General features: G+C 43.1%; 1 protein-coding gene across 1 annotated transcript; it reads right to left on the bottom strand.

Annotated features, from left to right (window-relative positions):
* Positions 1 to 12,781: 12,781 nt before the first annotated feature.
* On the bottom strand, positions 12,782 to 17,299 carry DMRTA1 (DMRT like family A1). Its single transcript, XM_065405920.1, has 2 exons — positions 16,756 to 17,299; positions 12,782 to 13,629 (listed from the first exon to the last, which is right to left on the bottom strand). The coding sequence occupies exons 1-2, from the start codon at positions 17,297 to 17,299 to the stop codon at positions 12,782 to 12,784; spliced, it is 1,392 nt and encodes a 463-aa protein (XP_065261992.1).
* Positions 17,300 to 18,507: the final 1,208 nt, after the last annotated feature.

Genomic DNA, 18,507 nt, shown 5'->3' with positions numbered 1-18,507 from the left:
ACACCCTTTGAGGGGACCATAGTCTGGGCTACTTCAAATGCTGTCACGATACTGGAAGATATCCACCTGGAAATTTTCTGGGAAGAGTCCGCTTGACCCTTCATTCAGTCTGCATATGAGACAAACAAACAAGATGAGGAGGAGAAAGGTTTGGTCCCATCCGGATAAAAAGCTAAACTTCACTTGACAGCCAGCTCGTGAAGACATTGTACCTCTGAATGCGGCTTAGGGAAGAACACTGGTAAATATATAGCATGGTTCAAGTGAAGCTGGGAAACCACTTTGGATAAAAACTTAGGGTGCGGCCTCAGGATGACTTTGTGTTTAGAAAATTGCATGTAAGGAGGCTCCACCATCAAAGCCTGAAACTCACCTACCCTCTTTGCAGACACTATCACCACAAGGAAGGCAGTTTTCTGACACAGAAGGGAGAAAGAAGATGTTGCCAGAGGCTCGAAGGCAGCCCCATAAGAGCCGCTAACACAGCAATAAGGTCTTACAAAGGAAACGGCTCTTTAACTGGAGGGTGGAGACGAGTGACTCCTTTCAAGAACCTCCCTGCCACAGGTTTGAAAACACTGACTTCCCATGGATGGGCAGAGAGGAAGTGTATGTATAACCCAATCTGATGGTGCTTAGGACCCAGTTGTCAATGGTAATCAAGTCCCAAACACTGTAAAAATGAGTTAGCCCATTCCCGGACGGGGATGGGGGCGTGGACAGAGAAGGAGAGATTGCTACTGGATCACTGTCCTGGACACATGAGACAAAATGGGTGCTTGCTGGATGCTGAGTGGTGGGATGAGCCGGCTGGTTAAACCCAGCAGCAAAGGACCTTCTCCTTTGGCCCTTCCATGGAATAGTCTCGCTGCCTTACAGGAAGGGAGCACTGTCCGAAACAAACACTGTGAATAGTATTGCTGCTGCTGCTGACCTCTCTAGTGGCATCTCTTCATGGCCAGAGTATTTACTGCCAAAGAACGTAAAGTAGCTAGGGAGTCTTTAAAAGAGAGCAGGGTTTCATCTTTTTTTCCCCCCTGAAAACAAAATAAAGCCATAAAATGGTTGGTCAACAATGGTCTGCACATCTGGAGCAATGCCCAAATTCTGCTGCCATGGGGTCCTCCTCATGGTCATGGCCAACATCATAATTCTGGCTGCAGCATCTGCCACACCCAGAGATGAGCGCAACAAGGTGATGGCCACAATACAGCCTTCTGCAATGAATTCCATCAACTCTTCCCTGTAGGGTTCTTGCAACTGGTCTGCGAACTTAGACATGGCTACCCAATTGACAAAGTCATATTTAGAGAGCAACACCTGCTAGTTCGTGATGTACATTTGCAGGGAACAGGATGTATAAATCTTCCTCCGCATAAAGTTCATCCTCTTGGACTCTGTCCTTCGGGATAGACTTATACTTCCCCTGCCTTGCCCTATCATTTGCTGCAGTTATCATCGGTGAGCTTGGGGCCAAGTGGGGGTAAAACCCCTCAAAACCCTGCATAGGGATGAAGTGCCACTTGTCCAAATGTTTCACTGTGGGACGCAACGAAGCTGGAGTATCCCAGAGGGCCTTTGCAAGTGCCAAGAGAGACTCATTTATCAGGAGGGCTATTCTCACCAGCACTCATGATTGGAGAGTATCCAGCAGCTTAGATGAACTCTCCTGCAGGAATTCCACCTGAATACCCAAGGTAGCAACCATATACCTGAGGAGGTCATGATACATCTTAAATGCCTCAGGTACTGAGGGAGAGGAGGATTCCGGCATGGTAGAATCATCCAGGAAAGATGTGGAGGCAGTTTGCTGTGCTGATGATGGGTCCTGTCTCTTGCACCACAGGATCTGGTCGGAATAGCCCCAGAGGTCCAGGTGGAACAGCTCAGCAGTCACTTGCAGTAGAGATGGCTTGGAGCCAACATTGGGACCGCTAATCTCACTCTGGAGTGAGTCAAGGAGTGGGACCTCAGGGACCAAGGAACACCCCAAGGATTCCAAGGAGGCCACTGGCATATGGATAAGGCACCGGTGGCCAGTAGTCACTAAGCCAAGAGCCTCTGTCCTGACTGCCTACCCAATGATAAGGGAGAGGATGACCCCAACCTGGATCTTGTGGTGTCCCGGATGTTCTCTGGTCACAACATGGGAGCCATATTCCTAACTTTAGATACAAAAATGATACATGCATGCAAATTGGATAATCACATTCAGTAAATCATAACCTTTTCAATGATATCTCATATGACCCATCTTGCATAACACATCTTAGTTGTGTCATATGCATATCACAAGCATAATTCCATAAAGAATATGGAGTGTAACGGCACAAGTACAACAGAGAATAAGGTGGTAGAAGCCACGTCATTAGCAAACTCTTGAACCAGTAGACAGTCCAGGAATGAGAGGCAAAGCAGGTCTGATGATGCCTGGTATGCAACCAGCATGGAGACAGTCAACGCTGGTGCGGATGCCATCGGTACTGGACTCAGTATATGCCCCAGGGTCAAAACGGGAGTTGATCATATAGGGTCTCGCAGCTCTTAGGGCAGCACAGGGGAACTCTGACTTGATCCACAGGCAGTGAGAAGGAACTGAGAGGGGTTGAGGCGCTGCTGTCCTTATATGGCTAGGGCCATAGGACATGAGTGTCTCCCCTATCGGTACTGCTAGGCAAACTTCTTTAGCTCCAGTACCCTGGGTGCACCCACTCAGTATGGAATCACTGCCTTGCTTTCCTGGTAACTGTAGGGTGTGGATAAAAGCTGACCAATTGCAGGTTTTCTTCCTGGTGTACTCAAGTGATGACAATGAACAATTTCTGTTCATTGATTAAGGGACGTAGAAGCAGAAGCGAATAGGATTGTGTGAGTTTCTTAAAAAGAATGTTAAGGTTATAAAAATGTGTGTTCAAAGTCTGCATGGGCCAGGCATTCGGGAAAAGTTGCCTTGTACTGTTCTCACTGTCATGAAGCCAGCACCCATAGCATAGTCCAATCTTCAGGGCCTAACTGTGAATCTTTCACATTGACACAATGAGGACTATTTATGAGATTAACTACTTACTTATGTGAGTAAGGGGCTCATCACCTACCTGAAGTTTTTTTCCACAGCCAGTCCATTGTGAAGATATATCCAACACCTTTCTAATGGTGTCTTCCATCCTGTTATTAAGTCTAACGTCCACATCCTCAGCTGAAGTATAGATGTTGCTCAAGTAAAGTCAATGATGATCTTTCCCCAAAAGTGTTAACACCGCTCCTCTGGGTTCTGCAGTTTGTCCCGTTGAAGTCAATGGGAGTTCTGCCACTGAATTTCACCCTTTGTGTTCAAAACATTAGCTGTCCCATTCATGGCAGTCATGTTAGCTTCAGGATCTTGAATACTTTTCTTAATTTCACCCAGTCAGACCATGGAAAAAGACTTTGTCAGATCTTTTCAATCTTCAAGAGATATCTCCCAGTCTTAATTGAAGCCAACAGTACCACAGTACTAGTTAACTGCCACATAGAGTAGCTGCCTGCTTCCTGTGATATTTCAGAGTTCTTCTGACTTATCTGGGTTGATGATGGTGATAAAGTGTCTTGATTAGCACATCTTTATAATGGTAATGCTTTCCATATTGTTGAAAATTTCTTCCATTTCAAGGCTTAGGCATTTTCACATTACATCAGTTCTAATAATAAATTTCACATTGGGGGGAAATCTCCAGATAGATAGTGTGTCTTGGAGAGGAGACAAAGATTAAGAAATCAAATGGGTGAAGGCTGGGGCTCATCAGTACAATATACTTCTCTAAGAACCAGTAAGAAACAAAAGTATTTTTGTAAATGATTTTTCAAGATATGCTGACCTCTGAAAACACAAAATGAATTTAGACTGAAATTGACCATTCATTTTTGCACTTGGATTTCTTTAATTTTTCCTACATAAAAACAAATAGCATAGGGTGGACACAAAGAAGTCAAGCTTCACCTCCACAGAAATTGTGGCCTCTCTCATAACTTATGCAGCAGCAAGTCTGGAAGTAGTAACCTCCAGTTGGTTTCATAAGCACTACACTGCAAACGAATAAATAATCAGAGAACATGAGACATCAGAGATGGAAAAAGTACGTATTTTATCTAGTCCACCCCATTGCCAGTGTCCTACTGTTCTGTGAAGCGTATTTTCCAATCTAGTCTTAAATGTTTCAACCAGCAAAGGGGATTCTGTCACAGCCCTCGAGAGACTATTCCATAGTCGGAGAGATCTCACTGTTTGGAAAGAGTTTTTTTCCTGCTATTTGGCCTAGATTCTCCTTTGCTCTCTTTCATCCCATATCTTTACAGGACACAAGAAACTCTGCAAGGTTTGTCTCTTGGTGCTTCTGCCACATGCTCCCTCTAGGAAAGGAGAGATGGAATGGGTCACAACAAGTGTAGGTGGCATAGCTTCCAAGTCCTACAGAGCCTTTCGCCTCTTAAAGTCTTTGAGGCTTTGCAGAAGGTCAATCCTTCGGCATTCCTCACTCCCATCATAGGCTGACAAGCACCCTCAGGAATCATTCTGCCAATGGCCACCCCCTCCCATACACAAATTTATGTCTGGGTGGTGCTGTTTCCTTTGCAGTGGTAGGGCAATGCAGAGCAGAGAAGAATGCTGGATGTTCAGGCTGACACATTGCCAGGGAAGCATGCTACAAGAAGCCAGTTGCTTCCTGATCCCACCCTAGCAATCCTCTTGAAGACCAAGCAGAGCTATGAGCTGCTTCCACAGCCCCATGTGGAGGGAGAGTATGCTGCACTGGTTTCACTTCCACAGTTTTGCTCTTTTGGGAGGTTTAGGGCCCATTTTACTTCTAGTTGCTCCTCTGGTAGTGAGCACAGGGCTGTCAGTCATGAGGCTTTCAGAGTACTGTTCTCCTAAGTTAGGGCTCCTCAAAGGACCCAGATTTCCTATGCTGTTAATTGTTGCATTGAAAATATTTGGAGTAGTTAGTTTCAGTAACTGGGATCATAGTGTTGCTGAGCCCTCTTGAGATCTCAGCAGGGTCTGACCATCTGGGCACCTAATTCCCATTAGTTTAATCCAGACCAGACGCGATAAATCGAACCCGGAAGTTCGATTGCCAGCTGTCGAACTACCGCGGTAGTGTAGACCTGGCCTCAGTTATTCACTGTCACTGTTGCCACCTGATGGCCAAATGAAAACTTGTTCAACTAAAATTTCAAACAACACTATAGCCAGCTTGTCTTCACTACTGTGCTACATCAATGCAGCTGCGCTCTCCTGTTGATGTGAATACTCCACCTCCAGGAGAGGCACGGAAGCTATGTAGGCAGGAGAGCATCTCCTGCTGAAAGTGCAGTGCAGACACCACTTTAAGTCGAGGTCACTTACGTCCCTCAGAGGGGTGGTTCTTTCACACCTGAGGGATGTAAGTTACATCGATTTAAGCCATAGTGTAGACAAGCCCTCTCTCTTGCTTATAAGCACCCAAACCTCTCCATCCGTTTTATGTCCGCACCCATAAAGCTTCTGGATTTTCTCTAGTAATTAAATATTCGTATTTTAGGCTGTTCATTTCTTTACTAGCATAATGACCCAGGAGCATTCCCTCCCCATTGATGACTAGGATTTTGGAACAACTAAAGAGACTTTACACAGAGAATCTTTGCAAGGGTTTTATACTGAGCCTAGTTCACACTGGGATAGGGAGTGCGAGGTGAACACTCAAACAGTGCATAGGTGATGAATAATGCTCATAGCTATTGGCCACAGCTGAATTTCAATGTTTTGTTATATCCCCAGTAACTGAGGATGTAATCAGACCAATGCACAGATAGCATTGGCTGGACTGTTTTGAAATCATAAGGTTTAGCTTTGCTCCAAGTTGGTGTAATATCTGATATTTTTTGCAAAACTCTTACAGAAGCAAAGTTTTTGTGAAAAAGGAGTACACATACTAAGTTTTTCCAGCAGCATGTACTGTAGTACATGTAAAAATCACACACACCCACATCCACAAGAATATGCAAGGAGTCCTTGCTCCCCTCTCAGTTCCTGTATCCCCAGTGAGTTAGAAGTGCTTCTTATGCTAACAAGGTTGCTTGTCAACCAGTTACTTGATTGCCACACACTGTTAATACCTGGACGCTTCTGAGCCTGTTGGAACTCAAACACCTCAATGAAGGCTCTTCCCTATAAAAGTGTTATTTTGTTTACTCTCCCTTAGGAGAATAGGAACATGTTCATCTGCAACAGACTTTCAGAAAGGAACATCTTCCCTAGATCCACGACTGATTGATTCCAAAGAATTTGACTATGACTCATTTAACATTGCTCTATGTCTTTCCAGGACAAGCCAGTAGTTAGATGTTCTCTCTCCACATCTATAAACACCATTTTTTATGAATATGGAAAACAGACTCACCTAACAAAGGTGATGAACATTTCAAAACAGATCCAAAGACCAGGGTTCTATGGAGAATACTAACTCTATGGAATTGCCACTGCAAACAGATCATTTTCTTGTTTATTTTTAAAAAAAATAAAAACAAATGTTTTTAATTTAAAACTGAGTCCAAGATAGTCATTTGGAAATACTACAGTAGAACCTCAGAGTTACAAACACCTTGGCAATGGAGGTTGTTCATATCTCTAAAATGTTCGTAACTCTGAACAAAATGTTAGGGTTATTCTTTCAACAGTTTACAACTGAACATTGACTTCATACAGCTCTGAAACTTTACTATGCAGAAGAAAAATGCTGTTTTTAAGCCTTTTAATTTAAATGAAACAAGCACAGAAATAGTTTCTTTACCTTGTCAAATCTCTTTTTTAAAACTTTCCCTTCATTTTTTTAGTAGTTTACATTTAACACAGTACTGTATTTGCCTTTGGGGGGAGCTCTGCTGCTGCCGGATTGCTTACTTCCCATTCCGAAGGAGGTGTGTGGTTGACTGTTCATAACTCTGAGGTTCTACTGTACTGCATTATTCTAGTATAGCAGCCCTAAAGAAGTTAGCCATTTAACATCTAAATTAGTTCTTAATCTTCTCTAGTGAGCAATAGTAGTTGATGACAGAAGAAAACATGAATGCTATGGGCCTCATCTTGATCCAGTTGCAGTCAATGGCAAAACACTTAGAGTGGGACCTGCAAATTTAGGTGCCTAAATCCCAGACTTAGGCTACTAAGTCTCTGGTTTCTGTGCCTCAGATGCAGTTTTGGCTCCACTACGATCCACGAAACTCCCACTGAGCCCGGTAAGCTCCTAAACTTGGCACCTAAATTTTCAGGGTAAACTTTCCCTGGGCGCCTAAATTTCTGCCTCTGAGCATGCACACTGCTGCCTCCCTCTAGGCATCCAGATGTCTATCTCCTGGCCATGCACTAGAGTGAATCACAAACCAGACAAGTCAAGTGACCTAATACTTATCTCGCACGCAGGGCCCAATCTGGTAGGCAGCTTCTGAGCATACCAACAAGACTGGGCCCCAGTCAAAATCCCACCACCACTAGAGGAAGCTGTGAAGGTGGTGTCCACCTTATACCTTTAGCCCAAAGGTTAGAGCACTCACCTGGGATGTGGGAGGCCAACATTCAATTCCCCTCTCTGCTAGAGGGGGAAAAGGGAGAGCTCTTTTCAAATCCTACCTCTCAGGAGAGTACTTTAACCACTGAGCTATGGATATTCTGAGGTGGGGCACCCTCAATCTCTCCTGTTAGAGCTGGTCTTCTGTGGCTAAATCAAGCCATTGGGCTAGAAAGAATGAGAAAGACAGTGACTGTGTAGTCCAGTGGTTAGGGCACCCAGTTGCGGGGTTAGGAGACGCCAGTCCAGTCCCCCTGCTCCAATCACTCTTTTTATTATTTATTCACATGGGAATAGCTTCAACTGGAGAGACTGGGGGAACCCTAGATCAGACTATCCCATAGCTCAGTGGTTAAAGCGCCCATCTTAGAGGTAGACCTCTGTTCAAATCATTTCTTCCCCTCTTGCAGAGAAGGGAGAATTGAACCTGGGTCTCCCACATCCCAGGCAAGTGTTTTTACCCCTGGGCTAAAAGTTATAAGGTGGGCATGCCTCCTCCCTTAGCCCTAGGTGCCTAAACTGCCTGACTTCAGGTGGCACTTTCCTTTTAGTGGCTCACTTATCAGAGCTAGGTGCCCATCTCCAAGAGAGGGGCGGGGCTTAGCACACACCCTTCTGGTTAGCATCTTCCATAGACTAGCTTAGGGGGCTCCTCGCTTAGTGTGCTGGCTTTTGTGGATCACATTCTTAGATGCCCCTCCTCTCTCTTCTCATTGATTGCATGGGGACTCTAGGCATCTGATTCAGCTTTGTAAATGGCAGTGTTGTTCCTGTAATTTTCTAGCTTACAAGTTAGTTGCTACAATGCTGAGAGTTGCAACACCTAAGTGCCTTTGTGGATCCCACCTTGACAAGAGTAAAGAAAGAAGGGTTGGGAGACAGAGAGAAGTGATCAAAATTAAATGAAAGTTACCAAGTAAACAGATCAATATGTCCTAACTGGTGCTGGGGAACAAATATCTGTATGTAGATTCTTATCAAACCACTGCAGTGTTCCACTGTTATTCCTTGTCTTGCCATAGATAAGGAGCATCCTCTTCCCTCATTCTTCAGACATCTGTTGATACCAATTGCAGCAATGCACTCATATCAACTAACAACAGATCTAGATAATACCTGGCCATAGATTCAAATTCTAAAATTCTAAGAGTGTAACTCTGGTGATTGTTCTGTAGATTTAATCTCTTTTTTTAAACAAACTTCTATGAAACCTGCAGTGAAAGTGTGTAGTTAATAAGATTGTTCTAGTAAATCACCACTCCATTTTATATTTGCATTGTAAAAACAAAACATAAAAATGTATAGCAAGAGTGCAATTCTCACCTTAGTTATTCTTGTCCTTCTAAGTTCTTTTCTAACTCTCACTTACCCCATCTATGGTGACTTTTAAAGCAGTGGCTCTCAACCATTCCAGGCTACTGAACCCCTTTCAGGAATTTGATTTGTCTTGCATACCCCCAAGTTTCACCTCACTTCAAAACTACTTGCTTACAAAATCAGACACAAAAATACAAAAGTGTCACAGCACTCCATTATTGAAAAATTGCTTGCTTCCTCATTTTCACCATATAATTATAAAAAAAAAACCAATTCAAATATAAATAGTGTACTTACATTTCAGTGTACAGTTCATAGAGCAGTTTAAACAGGTCGTCTCTATGAAATTTTATTTTGTACTGACTTCACTAGTGCTTTTTATGTAGCCTGTTGTAAAACTAGGCAAATATCTAGATGAGTTGATGTACCCCCTGGAAGACCTCTACGTACCCCCAAGGGTACACATAGCCCTGGTTGAGATCCACTGTTTTAAAGCATTTGCCCTTAAATCATCTCTGTGAGAAAAATAACAGTTAAAACATTCAAAGATGTGCAACTTTCAAAGAAAATGAAGAGCTCTGGAATAATATTTAGCACATACCATAGGGCCTTTCATTGGGAGATCTCAGAGTGCTTAACAGGGGAAAACACTGATCTCCGTTTTCCAAATGAGGAAACCAAGGCTAATGACTCAGTTCAGCAAAGTTCATACTTAAATTTCACCCAGTGCATAACTCCGTGGCTATTTAGCAATGCACTGATGCTTAACTTTATGAGTATGCTTTAGTTTCATTGAAATCTATGGGACTTAAGTACATACTTAAGTTCTTGGTTAAACCCAGAGCAAAACAGTGAACAGGAGTACATTATAGTTAAATCCTCACTCAGGACTTCAGGATCAAGTCCACTGTGTGCTATGAAGCAGGGTTCTTAGGTTGGCATTTCACAGAACCTGTTCTCTCACAGGAATCTCCATCTTGCTTGAGATGTACCACTGGGATAGATTTAACAAGTGATAATATGTGCTTGGAGTGTAACCTAGTGTGCTGGAGAAAATGAGAGTAAAAACCATAATGCAGTTGAAAGAAACAGCTTCACGAAGGGCCAGGGCTATTCACTCCAACTCTTACAAAGAGGAAGTGCATTAAGCTAGCTATAAAAGTACAAATACTGACAAAGAGCAGGGCTTTTGAAATAAGCCTATAAACTTTAATATTATGGTGCGAATGGCTAGGATCCTTAGTTCGCAAGTAAGGCATTTTCTTAATTACATCTATTGAAATAACAGCAACATAAAAACAATAACCAGTAAGAACAATATCATTTGGCAAGCTGATGGCTTGTCTATATGGTGCAGCAATGCAGACTACAAAGGTGTGATTTCTACAGTGCACTAGCACATTACGCATTAACTGGTCTGTGTAGACCCTGCTGGTGCACACTAAAAGTTCTCTAGTGTACTTTAATGGAGCGCTGTTTAAAATAGAAAAATGTTATAAGCACACTATGGAACTCTTAGTGTGCATCAGCAGGGTCTACATGGACCAATTAATGTGTCTCACACTGATGTGCTTTAGAAATCACAACCCAGTAGTGAGCATTGCCCCACTATGTAGACATGCACTGATTTTGGCATTTTGGCCTCAGTTGAGGAATGCACTTTAAGCACATACTTAAATCCATCCCTGCTAAAGCACACGCTTAAATGTCTGAACAGCCATGCTTTCCTGACTTAGGGCCTCAATGAAATCAAATGAAGCAGGAACATCTACTGAAATGTCAAAGTTAGTTAATATTGAAAGCTTGCTAATTTCCATTGATGCTAATACCATCAATTGTAAGTGATAAAACTGTTGCATACTTTGATAAAATATAATCATTCAGAACATATAATTTAACAAGCCAGTTCTCCATATAAATTAGTCTTCATAATAGTTTACTCTTTGCTTATGCCTAACCCTGCCCATGTCCTATAAGCACCTAGAAAAATCCCTGATGTTTGATTGAAATAAACTTTAGTTCTACCAGATAAACAGCAAAAAAGACTGATGTCAGTGGGAGCATGATCAGGCCCAAAGTCAAACTTTTGTTATGTTTTCTAGATAGCAAGCAACAAAATCAGCATCAAATACTTCCTCAAAAGCATGTCTCTGTTTTAGTTGCTACATGCAACTAAGAGAAATTCCCTTTCTAGTTCTGCAGTCCTAGAGCTCTTATTCTGCGATAACTTTGACTTTAGCCACATATACATTCATGTTGCAGGACTGCTCAAATATGCAAAATTAAGCACACACATATGCAAAAGTCTGCACTGTGCCTGAGAAGTAATTTAACAAATGTTTCAAACATTTTGGGGAGACCCAATCCTGGTGGCCTTATACAAAAGAAGAATCCCACTGAAATCAATAGGACTTTACACACAAGTAGAGAGAAGTTTTGATTCTGTGTCTCACTTGTAACCAGGATCTTTGTAATATACAAACATTTCCTATTATTTAAACAGCAACTCCCCAAAATTCATACTGTAACCAGTAAAGGAAAATTTAAAATACCAGCATATGTAAGAGAAACATCTCTCACCTTTGCAGATTTAAAAAGATAATTCCTTATGAACCAAAATGCTAATTTTCTTTTCAAACCACCATCAAATTGCAATGAACTAGAATGGCCAGAAGATGGTGCTCATTTGCTTTGACTCTGTTCATTGTTTAGCTCCAAGATTCACAATACAAGGTCTACAAAACTCACAATAAAAATAAAGATATAAAGAAATTGTACTTGCTGTCATCATTTGAGAAGAATTTTATGAATGAAAAAATACACAATACAAAAAATAAAATAAAAAAAATCCAAAATACAACCCAAAGTATGGGTTCTATTAAGTGTAATTCAAAGGACTGATCTTCAGAAATTCAAATCCCCACGTTGAAGTACAGTTTTTTTCATTTGGACCAACGCTATTAAAAATGGGTGCCTAAAATCAGGCTCCTACATCCACATTTAGGCCCTGATCCTGCAAAAATGTTCACACGTCCTTAACTTTATGGGCCAGATCCTCAGCTGACTTAAATTAGCAGAGTTCTATTGACTTCAGCTGAGCTATGCTGATTTATCAGTTTAGAATCAAGCACTGTAACTTAAATGGGGCTATTCTCAGTATGCAAAATTAAGTTTGTGCATACATTTTTGCAGGATCAGGGCCTTTGACACCTAAATGAAGAGCCTGATTTTCAAAAGTGTTGAGCACCCAGCAGCCCCTATTTACTTCAGTAAGATCTTTTGAAAATCAGGCTGCTTATTTCAGTGCCTAACTATGGATTTATCAACTTAACATTAAGGACTCATTTTTGATAGTCAGTCTTATTTTTGTTTGCATCACTGACTTTGGAGACTAAGTACAAAAAGTTGATGAAACATTTTTTAAAAGGGAGAGGAAAGTTATAATGGACATTCCTTATAATCCAACTATTTCTGTTCACAGACAAATATATCCTAGTTATTGTTTCGTTTACAAAACACTTTGAAGACAGTATACAAACAAAATATATGTATAATAAAAAACTCAGTTTTAAAATCAGTGCTAATTTTTAAACCAGCTCTTCACAGCAGATATTCTGGATGGAAAAATGAAAATATTTTAAATTATGTATTTTTGCTTAAAAATTTCAGTTTTGCAAGCCATTCTACATTAAAATAAAAAAAAACCATTCAAAAGGTGTACAAAGCCTCGCGTTCTTTTAAAAAGGAACTGTTCTGCCACCTCTAATATAATATTCTGTGGAGTGTGGGATTAAAGCATCCTTTGAGGTTTGACATACTGGTCCAGATGTCATCACAGCTGCATATTTTGGAAGTGCATTGCGAAAGGGAGTATGCTAAAGGCACTACTGGTTTTCTTGATTTAGCCTTGAGTAAATTCCACTGCTAGTGACTGACTCTTTACTCGGAAAGTAAGAAGCATCCTTGATCACTCCTGAAAAGGAGTAGTCCATTGCTGGGTGAAAAGACAAAGCTGGAACCAGTCCAGGTGTTAAGTAGGGTGACATAAATCCAGGCAGCCCTCTTCCAGGGGTGGAATAAGCCAGTTTTAGAGGGCTAATCCCCAGTCTAGGATTTAGGCCATGAAGATTTGTTGCATTTCCAAATGATGTAGAACTGGTTTGAAGAGGGGAGAAAGCTGATGTATTGCCAAATGCTCCAACATCTAATCCTGTGAGGCTAAAATTAGAGGCTCTCTGTAAGGCACTAAATTCAGATCTAGATGGGTTTGCAAAGTCTTTGACATTTTGTTTATTCTCTTTCCTATTCAAGATCTGTTCTATGGCTTGGACCACATCTCCTTTGCAGAACTGCAGGATACTCTCCAGCTTGCTTCGTTTATGACTAGGAAAGACTTTGGTGAGAATGCCAAGTGGGTCTCTTTGTCTTGAAGCAGCAGCAGGCGGACTGGAACTGGGGGCAGCAAAATCCTTGGACCATTCACTTTCATTTCCTGATTCCATGTCTGAAGAAGAAAGGGACCCTGAACTTTCGACACCTTCCAACTGCTGCTCCAGATTAGGACACTGAACAGTCTCTTCCTTTTCTGAGATTTCCAGGGCAGACGACTTCACACTATAGCTTCCACTAGCTTCTGCTGACTCAGGCGAAGATATCAGGGGAGGAGGATGTGATAGGACTACAGGACCTTCCAACACCCTGAAGTATGAGTCATACTTCTGCACCTGCCCTTCTGGGAAATAAAAAAAAATATTAATTTAGTCTAAAACTCCCCCACTAGCCTTCAAAAGCCTTATAAATAGCTACCAAAATTTCCACACAGTACACATTACACTTCCCAAGAAAAGATATAGGGTGAAATCCGAGTCCCATTGAAGTAAACAGTAAAATTGGCAAGGAGTCCAACTGAGCCATGATTTTATCCCTTGGTGTTCAAAGCAATGAACAGTGTAATTAAGATTGAAATCTGAAAAATGACTAAATAAAAAATGGCACCTTTGTACACAATGGATCCTTACCCAGATTCTCATTCATTTCAATGGAGCTGTGCTGGTATACAATAAGAAAACATCAGACTCCCCTTGTTTATTTAGTTATATCAGCTCACTTAAGTGATGAAACAGCCATGTTGGCTCTGCAGGGCTAAGAGAACAGGCAGGATTCTCTCCCTTCTTGTTCTTCATCAACAGAATTACTTCCTAAATTCAGACTGTCATTAGAATGCTCAGTGCCATTTTGTGTGGAAAATTGAGGAAATTCCCTCCAGTTGATTTTGACTTGGGGGAGACTGAGGAGAGGAAGCAGAAAATCAGCTTAGTCCTCCCTACTCTTTAGTTACTTTTTATGCTCATGAAGAAGAAAAATGATTCATTTAAAAAAAAAACTGAACAGTGGGTGATGCTCACTGAGTAACATTCTTTCATCTAAAGGGAAAGATCCAGATTTTATTATTTTTAGCTGAGATACAGACAGAGGAGGCAGCTGAAATTAAAATGAATAATGATGCAAGACTTCCCAAATTGTTCAGCATAGTACTTACATCATGTCAATATTTTTTGGGGAGGCAATAAAATAAATATTGGACATGCCCAGAACAAAAATTTAGGCCCCTATCCTTCTATTGCTCCCATGCAGGTAAACATTTGTGCCTGCATAGTCACACTGATTTCACTGGGGCTCTCCATGGGCACAAGGTTCTACCTGTGCACACAAATTACAGAATTAAGGCTTTCATGGTTAATTAGAGGAAAATCCACATAATTTCATTGTAGCATAAATGTGGGGCTTCTGGTTTTGGTATTTTATTAATTTAAATTTTCCAAGGGTTATTTTTAGCAATTTTTGCACTTTATATAGATATTCAAAAATCGAGGTTTTTCCCCCAAGGCTCTCTCTTTGTATATACTGTAATGAGTAATCTCTGTCATGTTCCTTTAACATCTTACTGTTTCAAACAGCATGACATTAAAGTGTACTAGGGAACCTCTAGTGTACTACAGCAAGATCTACATGGACCAATTAAGGCTAAACATGTTAGTACATTTTAGAAATCACACCCACTGTAGTCCGCATTACTGTGCTATGTAGACAAGTTGTTAAATACAAGTAATCATTTCCAGTGTTTATTAGATAAAAACTGGTTTATTATCAATTAAAACCTAAAATCAGAAGCCCCAGGAACATGTAAATATTGAAAAATTTCTCATATTTGCACAATCTTCTTAGCAACCATCCCACATAGACTTTCAGTGTTTAAAAACTAAGGCTCCAATCCTGCAAAGGCTTATAAGCATATGTAGTCCCATAAGGGCTGATTTTGCAACCACTAAAGTAAACAAGAGTTTTGCCATTGATTTCGGTGATGCTTAAGCCTTTGCAGGATCAGAGACCACTGAATGATCTCCCATACATGCATGATCCTTAACACACTGAAGCACATTTGGAACAGCTATATTCAAGATTTGTCAAAATATAAAGTATAGCTCAATTAATGTTAGCATTTCTAGATTTAAGAAGATTCCTTAGGTCATGTTACTTTCTTTGACATATCAAATACCCAAATGTGTATGCAAGTCTTTCAGTTAACTTTGTTGTATATCAAAACTATTGCCAAAAGCAAGGATTAAGGACCTGATGCCGCCACCCTTAGTCTCTATAGTCCAGTGTAGTTTAAATGGACTTCATCCTTAAGTATGAATTTGCAAGATAAATTTTAACAAAAATGTAAGAAAATCAGCAGGAGTCATAGTTTGCTTTGTTTTTGTTTTAAGAAAAGGTATCCACTTCTTTGTGGCATCATGATACCAACTTCATAAACACAATACTCCTAAACTTACAAAATGGCTTCTTGCATCTCAAATGTTTTTTTAAACTGATCGTCTGTTATTTTATTTGTAAAAGCTGCATTATATATATTATACAGATAACGTATTGCTTACTATACTACCTATGCAACTGTTGCATATGTACACAGTATCCTGCATAATAACATAACATTGCACATTTAGCATTTATATATACATGCAAAAATAAAGACCCTGATCTCGCAAACACTTAAGCACTTTACTTATTTGAATTATCCTACTGAAGTCAGTGGGACTACTCCTGCTTAAACTTAAAACACATGCTTAAATGTTGACAAAACTGAGGCCATATATCACTGATATAATCTAAAACTTATCAATACACTACATATTACATTAAACATGAAATTTCCTATTTTACTGCATAACATATTGCATTTTGTTATATCATATGTGTGTGTGCATATGTATATACATACACACACGTGCCCAAATGCAATATATTACATATGGAATAGATAACAGGAAAGTGCATATTTAATAAAAATAAACCATAAATGTGTTTATACGCCATGCATATCATTTATGCACAATAAGCAATACACTGCCTATATGCGCATAAATATGCAATACATGTGTACATATGCAGTACTGGTACAACACGCAACCTTGGCTAGATTTTTAGAAGAGCTCAGTGCATGAGGCTCTTTTGAAAACCTGGCAGTAAGCGTCAGGATAGGACCCGCTGGGTGCTGAGCACGGATAATAAGGTTCTGGTTTGGGAGCCTACAAAGGAGCAGAGCTCTTTTGGGTCTCTGGCCACTAGCGCGTGTATAGCATCAGGGTAGTTCCCCGTATCCACAGGCGCCGCCGTCTGTCCGCACGGCCTGTGATCAGCCTCTCCAGGGCGCACACAGCTCGCACCGGGGAGGGGGAAATCGTGGCCACACTGAAGTCAGTACTGCCGCAGAGGGGCCAGGATTTCGGCGCGGCTGCGGGTCCGTTCCCTGCCCCACGCACTCCCCGCCCCGCCCCGCCCGGCTCCGCTCGCACACCTCTTCTCCCCGGCTGGAGCTCCGCGCTCGCGCCCCCGCGCGCCGGCGCCCGCCCGGCAGCTCCGCGGCCCGTGGCCGCCAGGCTCAGCGCCGCCTCCCCACGGGCGGCGGGCGGGCGCTGCTGCAGGAGGTGCTGGAGCCCCCGGGCCTCGCTCTCCTCCTGCGCCTGCTGCCGGCGCAGCGCCACCTGCGCGGCCATGACCCGCTGGCGCTCGGCGATCAGCGCGCATTTGGCGCAGGCACAGTCCCGCCAGCGACAGAAGCGTTTGTGGCCCTTGAGCGCGGACACCACGCCGTGGTTGCGGCAGCGGGCGCACTTCGGGGTCCGCGGCAAGCAGGCGCCGCGCTCCGGGCCCCCCGCCGCCGGGCAGCAGGGGCTGGAGCCGCCAGTGGCGGCGGCGGCGGCGGCTGCAGCAGCGGCGGCCGCTGCTCGCAAGAAGAGGCTGGGCGGGCGGAGGAAGCCGGGGGGCACGGGCAGCGCCGGAGCTGGGGGTGGAAGGGTGGCCAGCCCCTGGGGCAGCAGCGGGGAGCTGCCCGGCTCCATGCCCGCAGAGAGGAGCCCGGGCACCGCACAGCTCCGCGCGCCTCTGGGGGAGAACCGCCGCCGTCTGCCCCTTCTCCCCTCCCGGTGCGGAGAGTTAAGCGTCTCTCCCGGGTGGAGCAGGGCACAGCGCCACGCCCCTTGCAAGGGGACAGCCCCCAAAAGCGAGGTGGGATGGTGGCGCATGGCCCCCACTGCCCCGGCGCACCGCTCCTTGGTGGGAGCCAAGGAGGTTGCTCCACACTGACGAGAGGATAGGATTTATTTGTGAGAGAGTGTTCAGGTAAATGCTGAGAGAGCGGCGCGAGCTGCATATGTCTTTCTTCCTCCACAGCACTTCCCTGTTCCCTTCCAGTCTGACTCAGGGCTCGGTTCTGCAAACCCCTAAACCCATGCTTAAACCTTGGCAGCATTAACCCTAAAAATATGGGCCCACCACCAGGTTCAGTTTCCTCTTCTGCCGGAGGAGATGAAAGGATTTCAGCTGAGCCATAAAGTTCAATGCTAGAGGGGACCACCAGATTATCTAATCCAGAGGTTCTCAAACTATGGGGCGGGCCAGTCAAGGGAGGTTTTTTTCTTTTAAAGAGCTCTGGCGGTCAGCCCCAGCTGACTGGGGCTCCTGGATCCTGCTTGTTAGGGCACCCACCCAGGAGGAGGGAGACTCAGGGTCCAGTGCCCCTGCTCTAATGACTCTATTTAGCCACAGTGGAACAGCTTCAACAGGAGAAACTGAGGGAGCCCCGAATCCAAATATCCTATAGCTAGGTGGTTAGCGCACTCTCCGGAGAGAGGTGGGAGACCCCTCTTCAGATCAGGGGATTGGAATGAGTTTAGATGCCTGCAGAGTTTGGGGGGGAGTTTTGTGGTTCGCAGTGGAGGCTAAAACTAGGATTTAGGCATCTAAGCAGTGCTTAATTTGTGCCAGGGCTGAGCCCTGGCCCCTCCAGGCTTGGCAGTTCATAGCCTTGGCACCTCTGGGCTTGGCAGTTCATAGCCCCGGCACCTCTGGACTTGCTGCGTCAGTTATGCAAGTACAAAAAATTGTTTGTTCTCCAGCACCTCTTCCTTGACAAATTAAGCACTATATCTGTGTCTCTTTGTGGATCCAGGCCTTGGTGTTTCAGAAAAAGCAAACCACAACCAGTTCACCCAGCCATACAGAATATTCTTCCCAATAACCAAAAATGAATGAATAAATTAATTAAAAA

This window comes from Emys orbicularis, chromosome 6 (genome assembly GCF_028017835.1).
Source record: "Emys orbicularis isolate rEmyOrb1 chromosome 6, rEmyOrb1.hap1, whole genome shotgun sequence".
In the NCBI taxonomy this organism is placed as follows: Eukaryota; Metazoa; Chordata; order Testudines; family Emydidae; genus Emys; species Emys orbicularis.
Note: the sequence above shows the minus strand (reverse complement) of the source record. Positions and strands in the feature narration are given on the sequence as shown.

Coding starts and splice junctions, on each gene's coding strand:
- DMRTA1 (XM_065405920.1), bottom strand. CDS start 17,299: ATGGAGCCGGGCAGCTCCCCGCTGCTGCCCCAGGGGCTGGCCACCCTT. Junction 13,630..16,755: donor GCTCCAGCCGGGGAGAAGAG/GTGTGCGAGCGG, acceptor TTTATTTCCCAG/AAGGGCAGGTGCAGAAGTAT.